This window comes from Nomascus leucogenys, chromosome 9, assembly GCF_006542625.1.
Source record: "Nomascus leucogenys isolate Asia chromosome 9, Asia_NLE_v1, whole genome shotgun sequence".
Lineage (NCBI taxonomy): Eukaryota > Metazoa > Chordata > Mammalia > Primates > Hylobatidae > Nomascus > Nomascus leucogenys.
This window is the reverse complement of record NC_044389.1, coordinates 10,876,279-10,901,290: the sequence shown is the minus strand read 5'-3', so window position 1 is coordinate 10,901,290 and position 25,012 is coordinate 10,876,279. Positions and strand designations below refer to the sequence as shown.

At 34.4% G+C, this 25,012-nt stretch overlaps 1 protein-coding gene and 1 non-coding gene across 5 annotated transcripts in view; both read left to right on the top strand.

The window, feature by feature from the left end:
• Positions 1-25,012, top strand: part of PAN3 (poly(A) specific ribonuclease subunit PAN3) — a 158,597-nt gene that overhangs the window by 80,403 nt on the left and 53,182 nt on the right. For all 4 annotated transcript variants that reach the window (XM_030818587.1, XM_003270216.4, XM_030818588.1 and 1 more), the window contains one exon: positions 1,922-2,069. In XM_030818587.1, the coding sequence (XP_030674447.1) occupies positions 1,922-2,069 (148 nt within the window). The remainder of the gene's footprint in view (positions 1-1,921; positions 2,070-25,012) is intronic.
• Positions 14,184-14,290, top strand: LOC115836776. Its single transcript, XR_004031797.1, has one exon. It is a non-coding gene; the product is annotated as a U6 spliceosomal RNA (small nuclear RNA).

The following is a 25,012-nucleotide window of genomic DNA, read 5'->3' as shown; positions in this document are numbered from 1 at the left end:
TGTTGTACCTGAATCTTACATAATTATTTTTTCTGCCATTTAAGTTATTTTATCTTTAATCTCAAGTGCTCATAGTTGAACAAAACAAACCACCAAATCAAGGAATACTAAATCAAGAAAGGAAGGAGAGTTTTAGGTCTTAATTCAAATTCATTGTTGGGTAGGTTTTGGCATCCATGGTTATTGAATCTGTAGAAGGTATGGTTTTGTATGTAAATCTTAATAGGTTAATTTTAATAACTTCTACTCGTACATATTTGGAGGTCCTTTATAATCTGTTATGAAAGGTAGAATGGACCTTCCCCTCCTTTTTCCCCTTTACAGGGTCTCAAAAATAATAAAAATAGGCTTTCAAAATAATAAGGTTAGAGAAACTCATTTTTGAAATTAGTCTGTTATTTACTGTAATTATAGGATATACGTGAAATAGAAACTGGGTAATACCTGTTTTCTCAGGAACATACTAAAAATATTCATATTGTGTATTATTTTCCTTACATAATTTTGCTGTCTCCTAGTAATCTTGCATAATCCTGAAGTCCATGTCTCTAGCCATTTTGGTCTATTTTATCAAGATATCAATGGCTCTTATCTTGACCCTCAACTTCTAAGATTTAGGTTTAACTGGGACATACCGGCCCTGACATACTTTTCATTCTGTTGGTAGCCATTTGTTCCCTTATAACTAGGAAGGTACTACATTAGTAAAATGCAGTGGCTTGTTTTCTACTCCAGAAATCAAGGAATTGGCCATCCGTTTAGAGAACATGCCGCTATTTTTGGGAATGTTACAATTGGAAATTTTTGAAAAACACATTTAAGTCATAAAAGAGGATTTTTTTCGCCTTTGGAAAATATAGCCTCAGACCTGATTATACTTTTTCAGAAATTCATGCCTTAGATGTGGCAGTAAAAGATTGATTCTGTAGTTCTAGTGTATTTTAATTAAGCCCAGATTTAGCATTTGTTCTATATTTTATCACTTTTTATTTTAACTTTAGCTGGCACATAACTGATAATACTCGTTTTGGAGTTTACATTTGGGTTAGCCTGGTGACCTGTTACCTTCCAGATTTATTATTTTGAACTCTAACTTGGCAGTATTTTGAACTCTTAACTCATTCAGATTAAATAGGGAAGTTGTTCTTTCTGCCTCCTGTGGAAATTTAATGTGGACAATATTATATAGGCTTTTTATGAATCTTATGTATAGTCTCATATGTTCTAGTATTTCTTAAAGCTAAAAATACCATGCCACTTGAATATATAAAGAGTTGTAGCATAGTACCACTGTGAAAAAGATGTTTTCCGTGTAATCTCATAGCCAAATATTTTTCAGTGTAACAAGTCACACATGGTACTGCATGGGCATTAGGATCGCTTTAGTTTTTCTTATATCTTGATTCCTCCCATATTTGCCTTGTTTTTAAATGTTTTACTAACCTTTACTTTGTTACCTAAATACATGATACCATATTATTAGGGAAATGTTTGAAGTACCTACAAAAAAGAAAGTGATTAATTTTGGAAGAAAGGCAGTTTTGACCTTTATCTTGGTAGAAGTGGTTTAAAGATACTAAACTTGAAACTTGTTGCTCAGTTTTGAGGTAATCTCAACCTCCCAGTTCTCTAAAACGTAGTAGTTTGGTAATGATGCATGCTTGATAATAAAGACAAATTTTACACATTACTGAGGTTAAAATTCTGCAAATGAAACGATTAAAGTCGTCAAATTTGATGATCAGATTTCCTTTAAGAAATTTAATTATGATACACCAAAATATGGAACCTAAAACACTTGTTAATCCTTTCAATAATATATTTTACTTAGTAAATAAAGCACTATGGAATATGCCTAGTAGATTCAATGTCTTTTTTCAGCTTAAAGTGTGTTAACTTACTATATTTGATTTTTAAATAGACACCAAATCCTACTGCAAGCGAGTTTATTCCTAAAGGAGGATCAACCTCCAGGCTGAGTAACGTGTCCCAGTCAAATATGTCTGCCTTCTCTCAAGTTTTCTCTCACCCATCCATGGGAAGCCCTGCTACTGCTGGATTAGCACCAGGTAAGTTGAGTAACTATTTCAGTGAGTTCCAGATACCACGTCTGTAAGCACCATTTAGTATTAATTTATCAGAACTGAAATTGTATACTTGAATGATTCACATTTGAACAAATTAAGAGCTTTATGTTCTAGTTTTTGGTACCATAGGCCAAATGTGTAGTTGAGAATTTTAAAGCAAAATTTAAATATGAATGAAATTACATATAAGAATTTTTATATATAAAACTCACAAAAAAATGTAAAGGGGAAAATGGTTATTTAGGAAAAAAATCTATCTTTTTGTATTTCTCTATTTTTAAAACTTTGTGCTGTTTCACTCAAACTTATAAAGGCATCAGAAAGAACGGGAATATTTATGTACATATGCCTCAGAATCCTCCTTTTACATTAAATTTCTAAAAAATAATTTAATCATTTTACATCTTTAGATAGTATTCCCTTCCAGATATTTGATTATAAATGCTATAGTAGTAATTTTAAATTGGGTAAAGTATTATAAACAGTAGTAGGAAAAAAATATGCTACATTAGGGATCATTGCAGTAGAGAAAAACACTTTTTAGTCATCTTCTGCCCATAATGTACCCATAAAGTGTACCCATAATGACAGAAGAATTGGGGCGAATGTGCTTGTACTCCAGGAGTCCTGAAGGCATAGTTCAATGCGACCCTTTGAGAAATCTATGATTCTTTGCAGTCTTCGTTTTTATCTTAAGAATTCATGCAGATTTTGCATCTGCTACTCCATAATGTTTATTTTAATATAAAAATATTTAAATTTTTTAAATTAACATCACTTATCCCCACTGCTGTATACTTGATTTGGAAAGGTGGTATGCACAATCATATTGAATTCATAGTAAGTGCTGAGCAGATTGGTATCTTATGTTTGTCAAATATTTGAGTTGCACACAAATTATGCTTCTAGAACCTATACAGGAAAATCATCACTTGGTCTTGGACATTAAAAAAAACAGAAACAAAATGAAATGTATACACACACTAAAACAAAGCCAAAGGATATATCTAGACCAGCCAGGAACTGGTACTGTCTCTAGGGCTTAATCCAATTAGTAAGTAAATCTTTGATTTAAATACTCATATATCTAATTCAAGGACCTCTTTGGGAAGAAAAATGAGAGAAGATAAAGATAACACGGTGGAGCAGAGCATCTGTTTTAGCATTAAAGTATCAATACTCAGAGCTTAATAACCTTGTGTTGCTAAGGATTTTTTCAGCGCCTCATTTCCCCACCATTCTCTCTTACTACCCGTCTCCCTTCCAACTCCCCTCCCCCGACTTGTTCCCTTACCTTTTCTTCTACTTTGGTTTTTTTTCAGGTTCAGTTAAATTTGTAAGCATTTTCATTTCTTCCCTAGAGAGCAGTGTCAGAATTGAATATCTCTGGTAGCCTAAAAGTTTTATTGTAAGTAATATACTGCTATGATTTTTCTCTCGTTGAGGTGTGTTCACATTGTTTACATGAGCATAATCTACAAGTGAGCTACACATCTTAAAATTTCTTAGACAGACATTGTCTAGACTTCTGAGCAGTGTTGTAATTCAACTTTATATGTCTCTTTCCAAAGCACCCGCAATAATGGGATCCATATAGCAATCAGAAAACTTTGGCCTTCTTAATTACATGCCAGTTTATTTTGGCCTAACAATACTTCCTTCCTTGTATCAGAAATAAACATTTTGTTAACTTATTTCATGAAACTAATTTAGACATGCCATTCAAAAAAAAAATTAGCCTTTTCAGTTGGAAGAGTTAAAAATATTAAAGAGAATTTTAAATTTAAAAACATTCAGTTTAAAAAATCCATTAATGCTTATGGTATAGGTATAAGCTTATTTGGAGGTAGGTATATTCATTCATTGGTCCCAATTGGACCTCACAATAGAAACTTAGGGTGAAATTAATTAATTTAAAAATTAAATTAGCTGAAAAACTATTCTTCTACATAGCCCTAGCATTAAATGGTTATTCTAGCTCCTCTTAACGATGAAAGTGATCACTCTCTGGAACCATTGGAAATAGGTCATTATATCATATGAAATGTATTCTTGAATTCTAATGACTTATTTTAAAAGTGCTCTTCATTCACATGACAACTCAGTTAAAATATTTAACAATGATGAACTATTTTGCATTAATTATTTTTTCTGTTTGGTTATTGGTTTAACACTCTGGAGATGAGCAAAGAAAAAATATTTAAGTCTGCCTTTCGGAAAAACTATTGTACTCTCAGTGTCTTCCATCATTTCTTACCTACAAATACTGTTTTGTTTAAGGAAGGGTTCTTGACATTTGCAGTGTAAGGTTATAGAATAAATAGTTTATTTACCTATGGTAGTAGTGATTTAGTTTATTTTTAATGCTTGCTGTCTATTATAGGTGTAACTCATTGATTTTAGTTACAAGTTTTTAATTTTCTTTTAAAGTTTCTATCCCCAAAACTATTGCCCTTGAAAGTATCAAATTACTATAAAATATGAAACCTTAAATACTTCGACACTTATGTAAACTAGGGTAACATTTTCATTACGTATGGGAAAGTATATATCTAAATATATTTTTGACCAAATATATTTGTCAAAATTTTTAGGCCAGTTTATTTTGGCCTAATATTTGAGCAAAGTTGAGTGGATATTAAGAGTGGGTTTCCTCAAATTATGAGGAACAAAGGCATAATGCCTGGCACAAAGGAGACCCTGAGTGAATCACATTGCTTTTTAAAAATTTGTTTTGATCACTTAAGAAAAGATAAGTCATGTTTTTGGTATATGTCTCAATGTAAGAAATAAAATTTTATACAAATAGTTGAATTTAATCACAGCTAATTAGGTTTAAAAGGCATTAAAATATGTGGCATGTATTTCTATCAAATTGTATACACACCCATTTTATTTTTTAATTTAAGGAATCAAGGATTTATAGATACAGTTTTGTTATGCACATTGAACTTATGAACAATAGCTACATTTCTAAGTATCTTTTGTGAAGTTAGTTGTTTTAATGATACTACAGATATGGCACTTGGGCTTCATTGTCTTTGAGAATCCCTCCAGTTATGCATATTTTTATTTGTAAATAGGGATTTTTCTCTGGCAACAGCTTTTATTATTCTCTCAGAGGTTCACAGCCTTCCAAAATTTAAGAACCACTGTTTTTTTTGTTTTTTGTTTTTGAGACGGAGTTTTGCTCTTGTTGCCCACGCTGGAGTGCAGTGGCACGATCTCTGCTCACTGCAACCTCCACCTCCCGGAGAACCACTGATTTAACACAACTTAAGACTAATTTCCAGAGTGTCATACAGTAAGAATACTTTTAAGTAACACATAGCCTAAAGATACATTTTTCTACTAGCTCTTGCTTAGGCAGAGGATTTTTTTGACTAGATCTCTGGAAACGAAGTTATGAGTGTGCATAATATATGAAATAATAGTTTATACTTTAATTTTTGTGCCATGAAAAGTGATTTTTTTTTTTTTTTTTTTTTTTTTGAGACAGAGTCTCTCTCTGTCCCCCAGGCTGGAGTGCAGTGGCTCACTCCAAGCTCGGCCTGCTGGGTTCACGCCATTCTCCTGCCTCAGCCTCCCGAGTAGCTGGGACTACAGGCGCCTGCCACTGCACCTGGCTAATTTTTTTTTGCATTTTTAGTAGAGACGGGGTTTCACCGTGGTAGCCAGGATGGTCTCAATCTCCTGACTTCGTGATCTGCCCGCCTCGGCCTCCCAAAGTGCTGGGATTACAGGCGTGAGCAACCGCGCCCGGCCGAAAAGTAATTTTGTCATGAGAACTAATTGCTGAATGTCCTTTTTCATCAGAATTTTCCTGAGTATTTTTAATCGTAGACATAGTTAACTAAGTCTTCGTGTACTTTAGGTTTAATTACCTCAGTGTTAACAAATTTACAGCGCCATAGTGTGTTTGAAAGTGACTGTAAGTGCAGCAGGAGCAGCACACATTTTTGCGTGGTGTTCTTGTGTATCATTTGGTGGTTTAGTGCACAGTTGTGTCTCAGGAATTGAGCATCTTTCCTTCTGCTTAATTATTATGTGTGGGCCCTTGGGAGGGGCAGAGATGAGTTCTTATATTTGCAAATGTCATCATTAATTTATAAATGAGAAAATGAGTCACAGTGATTTTCAGTATTTGTCAGTATTCATTCCTTCAAGATGAAAATAGTGCAGGGTTTTTTTTTTTTAATCATTAGATATGTTTTCTTGTAAATTATTATTACTTTAGAGAGAGAGTCTCACTCTGTCGTCCATCCTGGAATGCAGTGGCACCACCGTAGCTCACTGCAGCCTCCAGCTCCGGCTCAAGCAATTCTCCCACCTCAAACTCCTGAGTAGCTGGGACTACAGACACATGCCAATTAAAAAAATTCTTTTTAAATTTTTTTGTAGAGACGAGTTTTCACTATGTTTTCCAGGCTGGTCTCAAACTAGCCTCAAGTGATCCTTTCTCCTCAGTCTTTCAAAGTGCTAGAATTATAGGGGTGAGCCACCCCACTCAGTCTTTGTTGCATATTATTAAGGCAAACTCATATGATTGATATGGGGAGAATCATCTAATTATTATACCAAAATTAGCATTATTAAATAATTGTATTCATTTATTACCAAGTGTATTTATTGTAAGCTTTTGAGAAAATAAATCCAAAGAAAATTATGTTCTTACATCCAGTTTTTTAAAAATACTGAACAGTCATTTCTTATATATTCCTGAGGTTATGGTGCCAAATTGGTGGGTAAAATTGGCTAATACCCTTTTTTTAAATAAACATTTTTAGCTTGAGAAATATGTGAGGGAAAAAGGGAAGGGAAAGAAAAAGGGGAAATTAATATTTGTCGTTCTTGTTCAGAAATATCAAAACTTTTTATGAATGTTGTAGACTAAAAATAGTTACTTACTCTTATAATGTTGAAGGACTGGGATAAGCCGATCGTTTTCGGTTTTAAAGTTCTGTGCTAAAAAATAAAATTCCGTGATCCATTAGGTCTATGGCATTTTATATCATAGATGAGGAAATGGAGGTTTTATGTATTTAAATTACATAGTAGTTGGATTAGGCAATAACATGATATTGGTTATTGATCTAAGTGGAACCTTGGGGATTTACATAGTCGAGCCTTGCGCCAGTCTAGAGGTGGCATTTCTGACAGATTGTCATCTAATCTCTGCTTAGTCACTTACAGAAATATAAGGAATTCATTAACTAACCAAGGCAGCCAGCCCAGGGTACATTTTAACAATTTGAATATAAAAGAAAACTCAGTCTTCTGCTAAACCAAAGTCTTGTCTATCTTCCATCCACTTGTCCTAGTCCTCTCCTTTTTTGCTGAATGGGAAAAAAAAATTTCCTATATGATAGTTCTTTTAGTTATTTTATTCTTCAGACTAGTTCTGTGTGTGTCTATATAACTGATTTATTTGTAAGACAGACAAGATGGCATCAGGCAACTGGGGAGAAGTATTATTCAATTCAACGAATTGTATAGGTCCAAAATTGTGAACTCTTATAAGTCATAAGGAATGGAACACTAGTGTGGGTAAAATTAAATCCACAGATATGTCTACCTAGCTATATTACTACTATGATATCCAGCTAAGGAGTGTACCATTGGGAAAATAGGAAACTCTTTGGAAACTCTTCTTTTTTTGGGGAAACAGGATGAATCTATGGTCTTGAAGATGGTGAAAATCTAAGCTCAGACTTTAAATTTCATTGTGTGTTTTAGGGCTCTACATTAAGTCTTTCAAGGCACAAAAACTCCATAAGCTATTGCTTTAGATTATTTTGTGTTTACTAAGTGATATAATTATTAAAAATAAAAATTATAACCATATTTATGTCATTCTTAAATATCACCAGTTTTAATAAACATAACAGATTTTCCTTGTAATTGTTTCTCAGAAGTCTACTGTTAAATGGATTCTGTGGGATAGTCAAATAATTATAGCTCAAATTAATTTGATATTTCTGTCTAAATTGAATTCTTCAGATTAGTTTTGTACTTAATATCAGTAATGGTAGTTTGGCATTAAAGTAGCCTTCTAATTGTTTTAAATATTAATTAGATTTCCTAAACATCTCACAAATTGCTTAAGAAGAAGGGACCACGCCATTTCTCATCTAGTACAAATTTAGGTATAAGTGGTGCTTAATAAATGCTTACTCAATAGATAAGGCTTAATTTTTGCTTGGAAAATAATTTTGTAATTGTTAGGTATCTCTTAAGTACAGTGAATTTTAATTAATAAACATCTTTGAAGAACTTCTAAAAACTGCAAATGTTCAAGAATATTCAGGTGAATAGTCAAATGAGGAACAGAAATGTGCCTGTTGAAAAAGTTTAACAGCATCAAAACTAGACACTGTGTGTTTTGAGATGCTGAAGCACTCTTATAACCAATTAAAGTATTTGTATTTTTAAATTGCATGTTTCCGTTCTTTGTAACTACTTTGTTTTTCAGGTATATTCAGCAGATTCATTCAAATCTTTCCAAGTTATTTAGTTTGGAGATTGCTTTCTACATTAAAAAACAAGTAAATTCACAACTATTTCATGATTAAGATGAGGGATCTCAAGGTTTTTATGAAGTGGACCTTTTAATTGCCCTGTAATGAGGAGCTTATCCTAGAAAGAAGCTCCTCTGTGTATGCATATGTAAGGACACAGATTGTGATGCCCCGGGAAATTTACTAACAGTAGAACTGTAGAATCATAACAGGGTTGGGAGTGCCTGCTGGCTATATTCCCTTCTCAGTTGGGAATTTCAGGAAACTGAGGCGAGACGTTTATGGCGCAGAGAGGGATGTGGCTGCTGCAGCTGGCTTGGAGACCTGTCAGGTAAGGCTTAAATAGCTACCAGTAGATAATATTCTACTGGTTGTGGAATCCCTGGTTAATGGGTCCTGATAGGTATAAGAGTTCCTCTTGTGAACTTCCTGTTTAAATCTCATTGAATTGGCTATTTTGTCCCATAATTAGGGGGTAGGGGCTGGATGGGAGTGGGTAAGGATTCCCTTTAAGAGTTACCAATCCAGTGATCTACAGCTGCAGCAAAGTCTCTTGCTGCTCTTGGACTGCTTTCAGTGTATTATGACTTGATTGCCTTTAGAACATGGTACCGGTTCTACTGAAGCAGCTATGTGATTTTCAGCATACCGCTTGGTTTCTGTGTTTTAGAGTCTTCAGTTCTATAAGAAGGTAATAGTAGATGATTTTAAGTCTTTCTAATCTAAAATTCTGTGTTTTTGAGACATGGGCATCTGTAGAAGCATAGAGGACAGTAAAGAGACAGAAATGAAGACAGTGGTGCGAAGTAATAAAAAGGGAAGGATAACATTTGTACTAGACTTAAGGAAGATTTTAGAAGGCATACGGACTTCTTGACATATTCTGTGTAAATAGAAAATCTTCCCATGGCTCCCTTTGTTTCGTAGGTGGAGATGAGGGGAGTTTTGTTTCAGCAAATGTAAGCTTAGAGTCTGGGGTGAATCAGAGTGTTGTATTGGTTCTGGATGAACTGAGAAGCAGAGAGAACAGGTGTAAATAAATGCCCAAGAATATTTCTGATCTGTTTCATAGCTGAACGTGGAGAGTTAGATGTTGATCTTCCTCCCACCTCCTTCTTTAGTCAAGTAGGTTGAGAGCACCAGAGATCGTTTTTTCTTTAACCTTTTAGCTCAGTGATATCCAGAGCAATATGCCTACTCAGTGGAGAAGATAGTATTTGTGTGAATAAATTTACTGTTCTGTGTGTTACATGTCTAGTTAGGAGTGGTCCTCTAATTCTATAGCAATGAATCAGATGGTTGTAGCCCCTTCTATTTCTTGAATTATCCTTTGATTCTTCTCAGCTTGACCATGAAATTCATCTTTTTCTTATTCTTACTGCCTTTCAGATGTAGTTACTCTAGAGTAGGGCAAGTAGGTAGGGTCTTACTGAAAGGAGAGGAATTATAGATGTGGCCTTTTTCAATCCCGCAATGCACATAGGCATGTAAATCCTACTCATAAATGCCTGCAACAACCTAGATGTGGATTGCATATTTATTATGGTAATAATGTTTAGTTCTAAATTTTTCAGTCACGAATCTCTTACATATTGATATGTCTGAAATAAGATGTTTTCTTATGATTTCATAAGCACTTTTCTATATTTTACATGTTGTCTAGATTTTAGCATGGTATTCCTATACATAGTAACTAATAACTAGTAGTCATTTGGTGGGGGTACCTTTGAGAAAACAGTAAAATTAACATCAGTAAACAATAAATTAACATTAAGATTAAATATATTAACATCCTATTGATGTTAATTGGTATTGATGTAAAGGATGTCAGTGTATTCACCAGCTGCTGTCTCAGCCATAGTTAATATGCTTCTCTCTCAGCCATAGTTAATGTAGGTCATAATCTTATTGCTCACTGTGTGTGAGGTGGTGTAAGTTAAACTGCCCAAATGGGTCCAAAATGTAATGACATGGCTTCGTATGACAAAAAAAAATTTCTTGCTTTTGTAACACTCCAAGGCAGGTGTTCAGGTTGGCTAGGATGCTCTTCACATATCTTATAAGGGACACAGGTCAAGAGCTTCTCAGCATCTCTCAAGTGAGCTAGAAAGGAAGGGGAAGAGCATGAAGGAGCAAGAATGGGAAGATGGGATGACCCAACCCTGGAAGTTTCTCCTATGATGACTTTTGACTAAAATCTGGACTTAAATGATTTTAAGCAGCTTGGCTACATTTCCCAGCCTCCTTTAGAAGCAAAAGTTTTAACAGTTGATCCTGGTTATCTCATGAATATACATTTGAGATATTTTCTCATTTGCATCTTTTGTAATGACTTTAAAAATATCACCAAAGCAGCTGCAATAACTGATTTATCTAGCGTCAGGGGAAATGAATCTTTCCAGCATACTTGAATTTTTTGGATATCAGAAGTTTACAGTTTTAATTGTCAGAACTTTATATTTTCAGAAATTTTTCCATGGTACTCTCTGGCTTAAAACAAAATATAATCTTATTTATTGATGACTCTCGTTCAACTGTATGTGCCTCAGTAATTGTATTGAACCAGAATACACAGATAACCTTTACATATCCAAGTTTGTAGAGGAGTTTATTTCAAGTTATGTAATCACTTAGATTTGTTATTCTTTCCACTGATCTTCTGCTCCAATGAATTAATTATAACTTTTTGACGGTAAGGTCTTTCTCTTGCTTCTGAATCTCTTAAAGTGCCTGAAAGTAGTGCCTTGAATGGCCATAATCTGGCAAGCTTGCTTTGATCATTTTTTTGTTTGTTTTTATTGGCTTTTTTATTGGTAACTCTGTTGTGCTGTTTATGACAGTGATTCTCAAATTTCAGTCTACCAGAATCACCTAGAGGATGGTTAAACCCCAGCATTTGCGTGGTTCCATCCCCAGAGTTGCTGATTTAGTAGCTCTGGGTGAACCAGGGAAGATTTGCTTTTCTAATGTGTTCCCAGGTGTTGCTGATGCTGCTGCTTGTCCTGGGACTTCATTTTGAGAATGACTGCTCGATTTAGAACTTTTGTTGTTCTTATCTCCTCTTTCCTCTTAATCTCCCTTTCTCATCCTCCTCCTAATCTGCTGAGAGTTAAGAACACAAATATATCTTTTAGTACCTTTTTTTTTTTTTAATGAGAAAAAGGCTTTGAGTCAAGGACTTGAATTGTTTCCTGTGAATAAGGTACATGAGCTTTACATTATCCTTTGGCTGAGGCTAGTATCACTTCATTTCTGGTTAATGTCTGTGTTCTGAATTACTAGAGTTATTGTTGAATTCATGAATATAGTGGGAGTTGCCAATGCTTAGTCATGAATAAATCTGGGAAACAGGGATTCCTTCCACCTTGGTAATGTTAGTGAGACAAAATATAAATTAGTTACTATAACTTTTAGTTTTTCAAGATACTTAGGAAATGAGTAGCATAAGTACTGTGGCTGTTTAAAATATAAAACCCTCAAGCAGAGTCCCATGGATGGAAAAAAAAAAACAACAACCCTGTGGTTCTGGAACTAGTAATCAGATATCTTTTATTTACATGTTACACTTTAATATGTATGTTTTAAAATGGTTACAAAAACATCAACTAACTTGTTCACATGAGAACATGTCCTGGCAAAAAAAGAAAGAGAAAATAAGAGAAAACAACTAAATTGTTGTTAATGTTAGATAAATAAGAGGCGCTTATTGATTCAACCACAGTTTTCTTGAGATCAACTTTAATTTTTGTTTGTACTTCAGTGGTAGCTTTTTTCATTGGAAAGAAATCCAAAATTAAAATTACATTGTTAACTAAATCTTACTTTTTTGTGTGAATTTTTGTAATTAATTTTCATAAGACACTCTTGTCTTAGATTTCTTGTTTGTAAACAAAACAGCACAATTTATCACTATGAATGAAGAACACCGTTTACTCAAACATTCACTACCACTCAAGAAGAAAAAAAAGTTATATTTAGTAGCTAACACCTTTCTTCCCCGTGTTTTGATGCTTCGTTTAAATAAGTGTTATTATTTAAAAGATTGCGACCATTGTAGAGTCTAGGGAGATCCCATCATTTTAGATCATTTGGCCAAGTTTGGGGACAAGCGGGTAGGTTACTGTTTTGTTTCTTCAAACATTATAGAGACCAAAGTAAGTAACCTACTATTACAGGCCAATGGGTAAGGTTCCTACTAGTATAGTTAAAACCCTGATGCTGGTTTTTAAAAATATGTTAAATTATTCATGTTTTTGGGATTTAGGCACTGCACTTTATATAGTCAATATTCTAATGATATTTGTTGAATTAATTAATGACAGTTCATCTAGAAATGACACCATTAATACATGCAAGACTGAAGTTACGTCAAAGGGAAGATTACTACGTGTAGACCAGGAAAACAAAGTAGTTGTGCAGGCTGTGATCTCCATCAAATATTGAGGACTGTGTGCTTGATAAAGCTCAGGTTAAATCCATCATATAAATTGACATTATGTGCCTGAGTTTGGTCAATAAGATTAAATACATTTTATGAGGAAGCTTTAAGGTACTTAATTATTTTAGTAATGCTTACAGTATTTCTAATACCAGATAGTCTAAGTATCTATCATAGATAGATATTCAGCCAAAATGAAGTAGAATTATATAAATTAGTTGATGAAATTCTGTAGTTATTAAGGGGAAAATCAGAGATGGAAATTAAGTTGCAATTATTTGGGTTAGATCCACATGGCCTCTGTTAAAGGTGATTTACACATAAAAATAAGTCTAGGCAACACAGCTTGACCTGGTCTCTCAAAACAAATAAACAAACAACAACCATAGGCAGGTATGGTGGCACACACGTGTAGTCCCAGCTACTTGGGAGCTTGAGGCGGGAGGATTGCTTGAGCTCAGGAGTTCAAGGCTGGAGTGAGCTATGATCACACAATTGATCTCCAGCCTGGGCAGCACAGTGAGACCCTGTCTCTGAAAATGAAAATAAATAAGTTAATTAAAACTTTTTAGAGTGCTTCAAAATTTGTCATTTTATTGCATAATATAAAGAGAGGATTTTGTACTTTCAATCAGTTCATGGTGTTATAATTGAAATGTCACTGTTACACGGTCATAAGGTAAACATTTCACACTTTTCCTTTATATTTACCCAAAAGTGAAAACCAGTTCTTGTTTACTTCTCAAAAAAATGAGAAAGAATACTTTATTTGTAATATCTTTGTAGTCTCATTCACAGAATTCCTGGTTCCCCCCACCCACCCGGAGGCTGTAAAAATGAGGATAAGGGGTTAGAAATTTCCAAGACGTGACTGTTGTTAAGATAGACATTGAAGGACAGCAAAATAAGAGTAGAATTAGGTATCATAAAGAGCATAGTCTTTGAATCGAAGGTTCAGTTTACCACGAATCTAGATGTTGGATACTTCAAGAATAGAAAATTGTTCTATCACATCTTAAAAAACTGTTGTTTTAATGGTAGCTATTGATTTGACCCACTTTAAGTGGGATATGTTATATTTGCATATAGAAGATGAAGCTCTAGTAGCTTCAGCATAAAAAAAAAAATTCTTTGAAATGTATACTCACTTTGGCAGCACATACACTAAAATTAGAACAGTACAGAGAAAACTAGCATGGTCCCTGTGCAAAGATGACATCCAAATTCATGAAGTGTTCTGCATTATAATATATTTTTAAAAATTTATAAAGATTAAAAAATAAAAAATTTATGAAATACTGTACTGAGAATTTAATTTCCATTGGCATAAAAACAAATGATATGCACAAAATTACATATATATGTATTAGGAGTCACATTATTTAGATAAGGGATCTGTTAATTTGAGTTCAAGGATGAGCAACCCTTATTCAAAAACATTTTTTTTTTAAAAGACTCCCTTTTATTATGTTAGGCTAAAATTGTAACCTGTTGACAGAAAATAACTGATTTATGGGGAAATCAGCCCTCTGTGAAAATAATGATTTGTGAGTGTACATATTCCTCATCAATTTTACAGAACAAGTCTTTAGGTTAGATTCACTGTAAAACTTATCTGAATTTACGGATTAGAATACTATTATCTTTTTTTTTTTCTTGAGTAGCTTAATAGATATCCAGCATGCAGATTGTTAAACTAGAGTATGAAAATTTTAAATCAGTAATTCTGAAAGGCAAATGTATTGGTAAAATCATGGGTAGTAACTTCAGATGGTTGCTTTTAGTAATTGTTTAAAAAGTGGAAAAAAAAATTATGTTAAAAACCTCATATAGAGGAGAAGGGATTTTTGTGATTTGCTCAAGTGCATTTTTTCCTAATATTTGGAAATTATGACACTTTTTTCTTTTTTTTTTTTGAGGCGGAGTCTCACTCTGTTGCCCAGGCTGGAGTGCAGTGGCATGATCTCGGCTCAGTGCAACCTCGGCCTCCTGGGCTCAAGTGATTCTCCTGCCTCAGCCTCCTGAGTAGCTGGGATTACAGGCGTGTACCACCACGCCCGGCTAATTTTTGTATTTTTAGTAGAGATGGGGTTTCATCATGTTGGCCAGGCTGGTCTCAGACTCCTGACCCCGAGTGATCTGCCCGCCTCGGCCTCCCAAAGTGTTGGGATTACAGGCATGAGCCACCATGACCGGCCTGGAAATTTATGACATTCTTATTAGAATTGTGGCTTATTTTGTTTGGAGGAAAAGTATATTGTGTAGCTGTGTGCATTTTTTTATGTTGCAAATTAATTTTGTGTTTGAACATTTATTCCTTGAGGAAGCTTTAGAGGTACCTCAGGATGTCATGAAATCATTGTAGAAATTAAACAGGCTTTTATAGTTTCACTGGCAAATACCAGGTTTATAGTCTTTCTAAAATCTAATCTCCCTGATGTTTTCCCTTTGTATTTCTATAAAAAGAATATAGTTCCATTTATTTCAACAGAAATTCTGTTTTATTGCATTAACATTGATTTCATGTTAATCTTTTAAAGATGCGTATCAGCATTTCCCAAGGTGCTTTTAAAATATACATTGCTGACCAGGACCCCTAAACCTGCCAATCCAGTTTCTTATCCAGACCTCCATTTTTCTTTTCTTTCAGTTCTATAAATGTCTTTTTTAGAAAGCCCTTCAGGTATTGTGATGTCAATCCTATTTAAGAACCAGTGCCTTAAGAGAGTTGAGGCAGTTAAGAAGCACTAGTGTGGTCTGGTACAGTGAGGGAGAACAGGCTCCCCCTTCCTCTTACTTTCAGTTCCACGTGGGTTTTGTTGTTATTATTTTAAGAGGCGGGGTCTTGCTCTCTTTTCCAGGTTGGAGTGCAGTGGAGTGATCATAACTCATTGCGGCCTTGAATTCCTGGGATCAGACAGTCCTCCCACCTTGGCCCCCCAAAGTGCTGAGATTACTGGCCTCCATATGATAATAATTAGAAGAAAACATTAATATATTGTTTATTATGAAAAATTAAAATTTTTCATGTTTTGAAGTTTTGGTATGATTATGAAGATAATATCGGTGTGTATGTGAATGTATGATTTCTATATGCTATAAAAATTACAGGTAACAAGGGTTTTAAACTGATTAATTCATTTTCCCATCTTCAGTTTTCTCTGTAGCTACCTAAGCTATGTGAAAATCTGTTAATTGCCTTAGGAGAGTGTGTCCTAACTTGTCTTCATACCTCAGTTCATTTTAGAATTTATTAACTCTTATCCTACATTCTGTTTGCTGAGTTAAGACTTTTCTTGTGTAGGCTTTTATGAAGTTGAGTAAATTGATCATCTTCCTCTTGAGTATTCTTTATTTTTCTTTCTTTTTTGTTTTTAATTTCAAAACCTTCATTTTAAGAAAGATTCTTGAACAGGAAACCTAAGATTTATTTTTGTGCTCTTCATTTTCCATATCTACTTGGCTTTCATATTATATCTATGAACTGTCTTCTATTTTCCTTTTTTACTCTTGCCATCATAGCCTCTTCCAGGCACTATTTAGGCTAATTGGTCTACCCTTGCATTTCTTTTTTGTATAATAACGAAAGTAATCTTACATATAGACCAAATCATGACTAAATGTCATTAGAATAATTTCCAAGCCCCTTACCATGGCCTGCATAGTATGTTTTATATACCTATAATCTCACCTGTCATTCTTTCCCTTGTGTACTCCGTTCTGGCCTTTTACTGACATTCCCCAAATAATGTAAAGCTCTGTTTGATTGATGTTCTCTGCATTTGTCGTTCCTGCCATTCCTCTCATGGCTGGTTCCTTCTTCTTAGGTCCCTGCTAAAGTGTCACTTATAAAAAAAGGCCTTTGACAGTGTAAGGGAAGTTTCCCACCATTATTTTCCATCCTCTTCCCCTGTTTACTTCCTTTAAATAATTGAAGGTTCTATTAGAATACTGCCATCTTTCTTTTCTGATTAAATAGACCTAGTCCCTTTAACTCTACTTCATATAGGACCTCACTCTTTTATGAAGTACATCTCCTGTTCTTTAAGAATATGTATTTGAACATGGTCAGCCTTTTCCCCATCTCTGTGCCTTTGCTTGAGCCTTATGTTGCCTGGAAGACTCTCCTATTTATTGAGATCTTTGCCTACTTTTTATTGATTAGGTCAAATGTCTTTTTCTTGGAAGTCATACCTACTTCTCTAGTCATCATAGTATCTCCCATTTCTTTGCTTTTATAGTGTGTTGAGTATCTCATAATTTTTTAATATTTTTGTCTTTCTCTAATATATACACACACACACATATACAAACACACACACACACACACACACACACACACACACACACACACACACACGTATTTATTTTAGAGATAGGCTGTAGCCCAGGCTGGAAAGCAGTGGCTCGATCATACCTCACTGCACCCTCAAACTCCTGGGCTCCTGCCTCACCCTGTGGAGTAGCTAGGATTAGAGGCACTCACTACCATGCCCGGCTGATTTTTAAATTTTTTTTTTTTTTATAGAGTTGTTGTTGCTGCAGGCTGGTGAGAGTTGCTCCAGGCTGGTCAAACTCCTGGCCTCGAATGATCCTCCTGCTTCCACCTCCCAAAGTATTGGGATTACATATGTGAACCCCTATGCATGGCCTTCATGTTAGTTTTATACGTATTTATTTCCTCCACTAAAGTTAAATGCTCCTGGGGTATTTTATCCTTTATTGTGATCACATATGGAGAGCTACAGTTAAGTATTAAGATTGAACATTTTTAAGCGTTTTAATGAGCTTTATGGTAGACTGTGAACTGTGTGAGTTTAGACCTAGGTTTTATTTCTCGATATCTTCAATTTTTAGAATCTTGCTCACTGATTTCATGCTGATTCCAATGAGCTTTCATATATAGGTACAGATCAGAATCATATACGGTGCTTTGAAAATATAAGTTCTCTAGTCCCCCATCTAGGACCTATTAAATAAAAAACACAGATTTGGAGCATCAGCCTTTATCTATGTTTTTTAAAAATTCACAGGAGATTCTAACATATACCCCTTTACATCTAGAGTAAAAAATGTTCAAAGTGCCAGAAAATTTGAAGGAAGGTAAATTTTATCTGATTTGAATGAGGGTATAAAGGAAAAAACTTTCATGGAAGAGGAACTGAGATGGTTTTTAAAGGAAGGGTAAGATTTTTTTATCTGTTTTAAAAATAGGCAGTTGAGAATCAGTGAAGTTTGTTATTTTTTCTATTTGTTTTAACCAGTTTAGTATAAAGACAAATGTTCTCAGTGAATGTTTAAAAATTAATTCAATCTGAATTAGGTAAAGACTGAACATCTGTAAAGAAAATCTCAGGCATGGTACCAAGCCATAGGCTTAGAGCAGGGTTCTTTTTATTTTTGTAGAGATGGGGTCTCCCTTTGTTGCCCAGCCTGGTCTTGAACTCCTGGACTCAAGCGATCCTCCTGCCTTGGCTTCCCAAAGTGTTTTGTTTTGTTTGTCTTTCTTAAAAGCAAACAATACCTTGGTATCAGTGCATATTGGTTAAATATCAGCTCTCTAAAAGTGATGATTTTGCATGACTATTTAAATATCGAGATCATATGGATTCTTTTGTTTTACAGAGGTCTATCTTACTTAGGCTCTTAGTCCCTGCTTTTGTTATGTGGAGTTCGTTTTTGTTTTATCTTTTCAAATATTTATATCCAAAGAGTAGAATTTTGTTTTAAAATTAGCATTGTTAGGCAAGTGAAAACATTAGATTGGGCTGGAACATGGAAAAATTAATGGAAAATGGTCTAGAGGTAGGCAGATTTTTTTTTTTACATGTTAAGTACCTGATGCTCCTCTTTTAAAATCTTTTTAACAGTTTTATTTGCCATCAGCTTCACAGAGTTTGGCACATTGTTTCTTGAGGGTTGTCAGAATGTGGGGAGAAGAGACTAGTAGATAGTAAGACTGGAAAGATGGGTTGGAACTTAACTATATCACAGGAACTCAGAAATGAGCAGGCAGCCAAACCTTAAGACTTAATTATCATTTCTGCCCCTAGAGAACCTGTGAACTGGGAGCACCAAAACTTAATTAGAGCTTAGAACATTAGTTTTCATACATTTTTAAAAAATAGCAGCAGTACTCTTGTGAAGTCCTGTGTGAACCCCCAACCCTAAAGTTACATAAAGCAGATAAAGCTGGAATTTACAGGTTCGGGTTTATTACATTAACTCATAAAGTTATTCAGTGAGAATAACAAAGCTATGTAGTATTTCATGGAATATAATAGCTTGAAATTGGTGGGTGAAGAATAATAATTAACTTTGTATCCCTCAAGTCTCCTTTTTTATATTTTTAATCATATAGTAACATGAAAATCATGAATTCCATGGGTAAGTTGTGTACTCATGTGTTGAAGTTTCTCTGAGTACATGTGCATTTAAACAAAGATTATTGCAGAGTCACTACCTTCCTAATAAAAAAAATCTGTATATATGCACAATGGTGATGAGAGAGGCTTTACCTTGAGGTCCGCATGAAAATATCCTAAGCCAACACAAACTAAGTGTATTGGTGTTGGTATGTTAAAACATGAATGCATATTAATTTAATGCATTTGTGTGTTTTTATTTTTTTAATAAATAGTGGAAAAGCAGATAAAAAGAAATTCAAATCAGGCATTCACAAAACCCCAAGGCACTGGTAGAAGCCTAAGGTGTAGTTAAAACTGTTTTAAAACCACTGCCATAGGTGGCCTGTTTCTCAGTAGGAGGGAATTTACCAGTACATGGGTTAAGGAGGCTGGGAAGGCTGCAGTGCTTTTCTTAGCTGAGATTCCTCATTTGAACCAAAGAATACAGAAAAGTGATATAAGCGATTATTTTGTCATTCTCCAAAGGGTAATGTCTATCAGGTGGCATTATACAATGGGTGTTTAGCTCATTGGTGCTTAATCCCCCTGAAACCCCTTTTGAAAGGTTGGGAAAGTGAGGAATCAATAAGGCATTAAAAACCAAGGAACCAAACAACAAAAAAAAACAACCAAAATGTCAGATGCCTATATTCAAATGAATACAATTTTCAAGACATGCATGGTCACTACTATATTGTATTTCACAAGTCTGAGCTCTTAGGCACTGAGTTTATGGCTGAGAATCAAGATTTGTTCATGTTAAAACTTGGAAATGAGAAAGATATATTTTGATTAGGATAGATTTTCATTTGATTAATTAATAGCATTGATACTTTTTTTAATGAAAAGTTGTATTGGCCACCTTCATGATTCTGTCTGGATGCAGGCTTGAGTAACGTTTGTAAACAAAAAAAACTTTCAGTCTAATTCATACAAAAGGAAAAATGATGTTTCAGTGTTTTGAAATTAGCTTGAGCTCTTTAGTTCCTTTTCTTATTTTTCCCCCCTTTTTTTCATAATAGCATATTATAGACAAAACCACTAACTCATAAAATGGGAATGTTCCCTTGTTTTGTTATGGCATATCTTGAAGCTCAAAGGCTATGCATGTTGATTTTTTTTGGTTTTAGACATAAGGCAAGTCACTATTTCAGGTCTTAAAATAGAACATGTTACTCTTTTTAATCTTTTGATTCAGAATATTTTATTTAACAAGTGAATCAGAACCTTGAATTTAAGGAATTATGTAACATTTCACTAGTTCATTATGTATGGCATTAAGCAGAGTTACTCTAGATATCCAAACTGCTTTTCTGGGTGGAGACTTTTAATCCCACCCCCCCACCCCCCCACACTCCACACACACCCACACAAGGAAAGTAACCAACTTTTCAAAGATAAAATACAACAAAATAAAAATAGCTTTGGCCCTTACAGTACTTTCTATTTATGTTCCCTTCATATTTCTTCCCAGTGAGAAACCATATGGTTTGTGCTATAGCTTTTCTTGAAAACTTTGTTAGCTATTTAACAGTCTCACTGTAACTGAGTGAAAGCTTTAATCAAGAACTGCCCGTGACATATAGATGCCTTCGGTTCATTGGCTACTTCTGTAGTTGAAAGGAAGTTGAACTATTTTTTTGGACCCAATAAGTTTGTCCTTTCCACTTGGGTGTTGAAAGAGCTTATGAGCAGTAGCTGTTCTGATTTTTGTTGGTTGTTTTCTCTAGGGAACAAGCTACCCTCTGAGTCAGCACTGGACTTGAAGATAAATCCTACAATTCATGAAACTGACTGATTCGACTAAAGGATGGATAGTTTGGGCAGCGTTGGACAGCTCTATGAGGGGTCTGTTTGTTTAACTGAAGGGATTGTTGAGTTCAGCAACTTTTAATTCCCCTAATCGTAAGGGGTTGCTGTTGTGAAAACAGGGTTTGTGAAGGAATCAGTTCTGGCAATTAACATCAGTATTCTTACTGACTTCATTTTTATTTTATTGTCAAACTTCTTTAAAGTGGAGAAATTTTACTGCTTTTTTTGCCAGCAAGAATTTGTATGCGCTGAGAGGTCAGCATAGAAGCTTTGCAGTCTACTTATGAATCCAAGTTCTTTTTTTTAAATATATGAGGTTATAAACATTTCTCTCAAGTAAACCTTTTGACACTTGGATTAATTCATCTTTGCAAAGGTAGTATGCATTTGTGGCTTAGAATTTTTAAGATTTAATGGAACTTAATTTGAGTAGTAAATATTTTGCTAGTTTAGTGAGTATATTTTGGTTTATGGCTAACATGCTTTTTAGATAACTATTTTATTAATAAGATATAATTAATTTTTACCCTAAAACGTTACAGGCTTTTAAAAATCAATCTTTGAGGAAATGAGATTAATTATAATGTTTAATTATATGGATTTTTAATCTGAAACGTGAGGGATTTAAGCTACAGAATAAAAATCTTCATACCCTAATTTTCTGGGCCATAATTATGCACAGTGGATTGTCTTTTTGAAGATAAAACATGCTGTGGGATGATATAGGAAATCCCAAAGCTGTGTCTCTGTGGTAACACATATAATTTTGTTATTTAAGAATTAAAAGATTATAAATGTATAAATTTTATTTTAATCATTTGAAAGTTGGTATGGTTGAAAATATATAGGAGTAAGATAGTATTACCTAGCCAGTATTTGAGTAGATTCTTTAAATATCTTTGATTGATTAGGCTAGAAGTACAAATAGTCATCCATCATGACAGAGTTTAGAAAACTGGGCTTTAGACAAATGAGTTTGCAGAAAATTCAACTTTCGCTCCATTAGCTGCATGATTCTTATTGCCTTGTTAAGCTTGATACTTTTGATTAAGAACGTTTTTTGCCAGATTTGATATTCTCTGCAAAGGTTAATTTGATTGAAAAAATGAAATTATTTTGAGGAAAGAAGTAAAGGCTAGTATTAGTGTTTACTTTCTGATTCTGTTGATTTTTGGATGGTGAAGTGGTTGGTTTTATATTGTACACTCTATTCTGGGATGAGATCCATGTTTAAAACATACATACGGCTATGGCTTGTTTGTCCCAGTCATATCTTTATTTGTGTCCACTTTTAAATTTTCCTTTTCGGCCGGGTGTGGTGGCCCATACCTGTTATCCCAACACTTTGCTGGGAGCCGAGGCAGCAAGGTTGCTTGAGTCCAGAGTTCAAGACCAGCCTGGGCAACATTTTGAGACCCTGTCTCTACAAAAAATACACAAATGAGCCAGGGGTGGTAGCATGTGCTGGTGATCCAAGCTACTAGGGAGGCTGAGGCAGTATGTGATTGCTTGAGCCTGGGAAGTCAAGGCTGCAGTGAACCATGTTGGCACCACTGCACTCCAGCCTGAGCAACAGAGTGAGACCCTGTTTCAAAAAAAGGACAAAAGAAAGAAAAAAGAAAGTTCTCTTCAACAGAAGGCTGTACTTGCATACAGTATATAGTCATCTAGAGCTTGGGAATTTTTTTGACTAGGTTGCATCAATTGCAAATAATGCTGTGACATTCAAACTTTAATTGCAATAGTAATTATGCTGAAATACCTTCCTTAAACTCAGTTTCTTCTTCTGTTAAGAAGAGCCAGTGATAGAAATGGTCTAAGGAACAAAGCTTGTCTCTGAAGCACTGAAATAACAAGTGGTGGTGGCAGGGGTGGGGGTTGTGAGGGAGGCTTCCTTGAACTCAACTTTGGATTATTTATTTCTACTCTTTGAATCATAAGGAAAGTCAAAGAAGAGACTTTATTAATTCTTAATATGTTTAGGACTCTTAGAATTTGGGGATATAAATATAGTGTCTGTGTTTTGGGCTATAAGTATGTATTCTTTAATTTGGGGGGATGATTTGGGGAATTTGATTAAAAATGAATAAGAAGTATTTGTAGTAGTAGCACATTTTTTGTATTTTGATTATGATTACATAAGTTCCTTAGTATGATTTTTCTCATGGCAAAAGCCCCAGATATTGGCCTTGTTATTAAGAAGATAATGCTTCACATGCCCTCAAGTCATCTGTTCAAGATAATGTATGTTTTATTAATTTCTAATCTAAATCATTATCTTCAATGTAGTTAGACATGACAATTTATTATTGAGGATTTAGTTTGGTTATTGGAACTTCATTAAAACTGTTTGTATAACCTAGGTTTACCCAGATTGCATTGACCTAGAAAAAGTAACACATACTAGAGTAGTGAGACTTTGTCAGAAGAATGTCCTTCATCCCAGATTCCTTCACATTCCTCTATTTCTCTCATAGTGTCTAGTGGGTTGTTTCATGTTTGCTTTTAAATAGTATTGACAGACATATATGCTGCTTGACAGCATGATCATTTGCTTTTCCTCTGCCCCCAGATTTTTGTTATACTTAGTACTTCCATGATGGCCTTTGTCATTCCAGGCAATTTGATGATGATAGCTATTGTTGTATTTAGCATCTTGGTTGTTGGTACCAAGAAAAGAGGAAATCTTCACCTCTAATCCATTTCTTTTCAACAAAATTATTTTTTAATAATTTCCCATCTACACAGTGTGCCATTTACATGTGTAGATGGGAATACAGAGAGGATTAAGGCACAGTTCTTCCCCATAGATTGAATCACATGTGGTATTTGCAGCAAAAAGAACAACAAAGTGATGGGAATAATTTTTACATATGGGTGTCAAGAAAATCTTCATCCAGTAAGAAGATATTTCAGAAGGATGAACTAGAATTTACTGTGAGGTTGAGGTTTAGAGTATTTGATGTTGGCAAGTACGGCTGTTGATGTATGAGAGGAGGGAGAAGCTTTTTTGATGTGTGGGTACATGAAGCATCATGGTGTCTTCAGAGAAGCTGTATTAATCTTTAGATAATTTGAAAAGAATCTTCATTACAATATTGTCTTCCAGTCTATGAACATGGATTGGTTCTCCCTCTCCAGTTGTTCCCAGGTTGTCTTTAATGTCTTTCCACAAAGTTTTGTAATTATTCATGTTTAGGTCTTATACATATTTCGTTAGGTTTATTTTGTATCTTTATACAAGATGCTTTGTAGTACTCACTGGTATCATAATTGGTGTCTTTAAAAAAATCTTTTAAATGGATTATTTCTGATGTTTAGATATATGGTAAACTTTTGTATTTGGTCACCCTGATAAGCTCTTATTTCAAATATTTTGTAGATTCTTGTATTTGGATGATGGCAAACAATGATAGCTTTATTTCTTCCCTTCCAGCTTTTTTTCCTGCCATCTTGTGCTGGCTAGGGCCTTTAGTACAATGTTATAGAGAAGTGCTCATAGTTGATATTTTTGTCTTGTTACTGATTTTAAAAAGAATGTTTTTGATATTTCCCTGTTTAGGATGATCTTCACTCTGGAATCTCAGATGCACTTGATTTGGATACCCTTTTTAACTTTTCTGGTTGAAGCAAATACTCCAGATTTTACTGGAATGGATTTAAAACCTTGACACTAATTCATGAGGCATTTATTCAGTGACTCTTACGGGCCAAAAACATAAGCGAGACAAAAATTTTCACTTTTATGGA